General features: G+C 62.8%; 1 protein-coding gene across 1 annotated transcript; it reads left to right on the top strand.

Annotated features, from left to right (window-relative positions):
• The first annotated feature begins 342 nt into the window (after positions 1-342).
• NRTN (neurturin) lies at positions 343-3,502 on the top strand. Its single transcript, XM_060092349.1, has 2 exons — positions 343-511; positions 3,078-3,502. The coding sequence occupies exons 1-2, from the start codon at positions 343-345 to the stop codon at positions 3,500-3,502; spliced, it is 594 nt and encodes a 197-aa protein (XP_059948332.1).
• The last annotated feature ends 256 nt before the right edge of the window (positions 3,503-3,758 follow it).

The raw sequence follows: 3,758 nt of genomic DNA, 5'->3' as shown, positions 1-3,758 counted from the left end.
AAGGTGCCGTTCTCTTCTGCCTGGCCAACTCCTACCTTTGTTCAGGTCTCAACTTTCCTCAATCCTCAGGAAAGCGCTCTGGGACCCCCACATGGGGGTGGTTCCCAGGTTACCCCTGGCACAGTGCCCACCCCGTCCTTGGCAGCATTCTTCCCAACCTTGTTCAGTGGTTCTTTGATGAATCACTTCTATGTTATGATTGATCATTAAGCAGGAGTGGTTCAAAATCAGGGGCCCCACTGTATCTCCGGTGCCTGGTCCAGCACCCCGTGCCCGTTCATTTGTTGCCTGACAGACAGACGGAGGCCGTGTGGCTGACCATCCCGTGCACGCAGGCTGAGGATGCAGCGCTGGAAGGCGGCGGCCTTGGCCTCGGTGCTCTGCAGCTCCGTGCTCTCCCTCTGGATGTGTTGGGAAGGCCTGCTCCTCAGCCACCGCCTCGGACCCGCGCTTGCCCCGCTGCGCCGGCCGCCTCGCACCCTGGACGCTCGAATCGCCCGCCTGGCCCAGTGTAAGACCTCCCCCCTGTCTTGGGTCAGATACCCCCAACGACGCAGCGGCCACAATGGTGGAATTTCACGCAGTGGAGCAGGGCCACAGAGGCTTATTTTAGATGGGGTGGAGGGAGGGTGCAAATCCCCACAACGGCCTGGCAGGGGCGTCAGAGGGGATGGCCACTGGGAACTGGGGTCTCTCGGCTCAGCTGTCACAAGGAATTAGGCTCTAGCCCTGAAGGGCCAGGGGACCAGATGGAGATTAGACCTGGGCATTTGGCCTGGGAGGCCACTGCAGCGCAGCGGGGGGTGGAGGGAGAGGGAGGCCGAACCCGAGGCCCTAGTGACCTGCCAGGGTGGACAGGGACCAAGGGGAGGGGGAGACAGAGAGACCCCTAGAAATAGGAAGAGTCCTAGAAACGGGGAGAGAAGCAGAAACAGAGAGGCACAGAAAGAGAGAAGGATGGGAGAGAAGACGTGGGAAGAAGCTGGGAGGTATAAAAATGGAAACGCCCACCCCGGCGGCCGTGGCCGCCACGGCCCAGCTCCCCACTCGCCCCTGGCGCCTGCGCTCTGCAGGTTCTGTGGGGCCAGGGCGGTGCGTGGGCCTCGACTTCTTGTGCGCTCATCCACACGTGCACCCGCGCGGGCGGGGTGCGGGCGTGGCCCCCCGTGGGTAGGGGTTGCGTGCACGTCCGCACCCGCCCCGCCGGCCTACACAATCCTTCTTTCTTGTCCTCACAATGGACAAGCGTGGCCTCAGGCACAGGCTCCACTTCCGCCCCTGCCGCTCCCCCCTACAGGCGGCAAAGTCCCTCCCAGGACACTGAGTCCCAGAGACCCGGGGGTGCCCCCCAAAGCTAGTGCCCCAGGCCCGGGGGGGGCAAAGCACCCGTGGTGGAATTTCAGGCACCGGGGAGGATTTCAGCCCATGGTTGGGTCCTGCCTGCCTGGCATCCTGTCCCCGGAACCAGCCCTACTGGGGGAAGGGAGTGGCTCCCGATCCCCCAAAGTCCCAATGTTCTAGGCCCTGGGGCTAATGCGCTGATGGTGGAATTTCAGGCTTGGGCCAGGGGGGTGCGGACCTCATCTCTTTTGTGTTCCAGACCCTGTGCACGTGGCCAGGCCTGCTGGAGGAAGGCAGGGACAGATAATATACTAGAAGATTATTCATTGTTTACTTGAAATTCACATTTAGCTGGGCATCTGGCATCTGTATCTTAACCGGCAATCCCCTGAATTAACTCTCTAGAGACACATCTTTGGGGTGGGCACACTAAATGGTGGAATTGTAGGCATCAGAAGTGAGCCAGGTTCAACCTAACCCCAGAGCAGGCAGTGCCGGCCACCCTGCTCCTGCCCCTGGGCATCAAGAACTCAAAAGATGCTGTTCGGTGGCCCCCCACCCCTTTCCACCCTCCCAGTCCCAGCCAAAGTGGGGACTCTGCAAGTCTCACTGAGCAAACAAGGAAACTGGGGCACACAACAGGGCCATCACCTGCCTGAAACGACAAGGCTGACAGTGGCAGAGCAAGGCACCAGAACCTGGGCTTGTCTGCTTTCTGAGACCCCCTGTGGGAACAGACACACGCCCAGGGTGACAGACAGCCCTCCCCCCCTCGGACCTCCCAGGAAGCTATTTCTTTTGACAGCCAGGTGCGCCAGCTTTGGGGGCAGGTGCGGGCTAAACTCAGGATTTCCTCTCTCAACTGCAAGTGTGACTGCCACCTGCTCAGGGGCTGGGAGCCCCCTGCCTGCAGACCCACTGTCAACACTGCCTGCCACTGCAACGTCTGCACTTATCTCCTGGGGCTGAGGAGTACTGGGTCAGGGGCAGCCACTTGGGAAATAAATGTAGACTGTGGGGTCCTGGGGATCTATGGCTCCGGGCACGAGCAGCTGTGGGAGAAGAGGGCTGGACTTGGGCCAAACCTGGGCACACGATGGAAGCAAAACTGCTGTTTGGGCTTCTCTCTCTCTGCCACTTGCACCTGCCTCGGGCACGTCTTTTCCCCTTTGGATGCCTAGTTTCCTCACCTGTAACACGGGGGTGGCCCAGCATAGGGGTGGGGGCAGCTGGGGCTGAGTAGGAACAGGGATTTGGATCATCACACCCCCTGCTGAGCCCTCCTTTTTCTTCAATGAGGTGAGAGCAGCTCAGTGAAAAGGGGCAAAATCCCCGGTGCTGCTCTGCATAGGGATGGGGTCCACAGAGAGTGCTGGGGGCAGGGGGTGTCCAGAAGAAGACAGACACTCGAGTCAGCTCAGCTCAAGGTGGGGCAGGCTGGAATGTGGTATAGTATGTGCCAGGTTCTGAGCAGTCCATCGTAGGTGCAGGGTCCAGAGAAGGGTGTCAGTAGCCCTGGGGACCCAGCGTGTGGGTGTGGATATGCACCCCCCCGACACCGCACAGAGAGGGTGCATGAGCGGGAATCCGGGAGCAAGATAAGTGGTCGGGAGAGGGTGCACTAGCACCTCCGAGTCTCCACAAGGCTCCTTTTTCTCAGGGAACAGCGAGGGTAGGGGGCTCCTTGCCACCCACCCACCCACTGACCCCACCCCATTTTCTCCATCCCCTCGCAGACCGTGCACTGCTGCAGGGCGCCCCGGACGCGGTGGAGCTTCGCGAACTGACGCCCTGGGCCGGGAGGTCCCCGGGTCCGCGCCGTCGGGCGGGGCCCCGGCGGCGGCGCGCGCGTGCGCGGTCGGGGACCCGGCCGTGCGGGCTGCGCGAGCTCGAGGTGCGCGTGAGCGAGCTGGGCCTGGGCTACGCGTCGGACGAGACGGTGCTGTTCCGCTACTGCGCAGGCGCGTGCGAGGCGGCCGCGCGCGTCTACGACCTGGGGCTGCGGCGCCTGCGCCAGCGGCGGCGAGTGCGGCGAGAGCGGGTGCGAGCGCAGCCCTGCTGCCGCCCGACGGCCTACGAGGACGAGGTGTCCTTCCTGGACACGCACAGTCGCTACCACACGGTCCACGAGCTGTCGGCGCGCGAGTGCGCTTGCGTGTGACCCTACCTCACCGGGCCTGGCGAAACGGCGGCCACGCCCCCCGCCCCGACGGCACCCACCGTCCCGCCTGGCAAGCCCTGCGACAGACTGCCCATGCGCAGAAAATGCCGTCGAGGGCTCAGGACTCTCGCGATAACTGTACCAAGATAAAGTGTGGAAAATCGAGCCCCTGTTGTGATTACGCGCTCGGGGGGTGCCCACATCTTGGGGGCGCATGAGGGCGTACGGGGAGGAGGCGCCATCTCCATTGGGAAAG

The sequence above is a fragment of the Mesoplodon densirostris genome, chromosome 3, assembly GCF_025265405.1.
Source record: "Mesoplodon densirostris isolate mMesDen1 chromosome 3, mMesDen1 primary haplotype, whole genome shotgun sequence".
In the NCBI taxonomy this organism is placed as follows: domain Eukaryota; kingdom Metazoa; phylum Chordata; class Mammalia; order Artiodactyla; family Ziphiidae; genus Mesoplodon; species Mesoplodon densirostris.
This window is presented reverse-complemented; position numbering and strand designations above follow the sequence as displayed.

Bases quoted from the DNA above. Each gene is read 5' to 3' on its own strand.
- NRTN (XM_060092349.1), top strand. From the start codon at position 343: ATGCAGCGCTGGAAGGCGGCGGCCTTGGCCTCGGTGCTCTGCAGCTCC. The intron at 512-3,077 runs GTAAGACCTCCC...ATCCCCTCGCAG, and splicing joins AATCGCCCGCCTGGCCCAGT to ACCGTGCACTGCTGCAGGGC.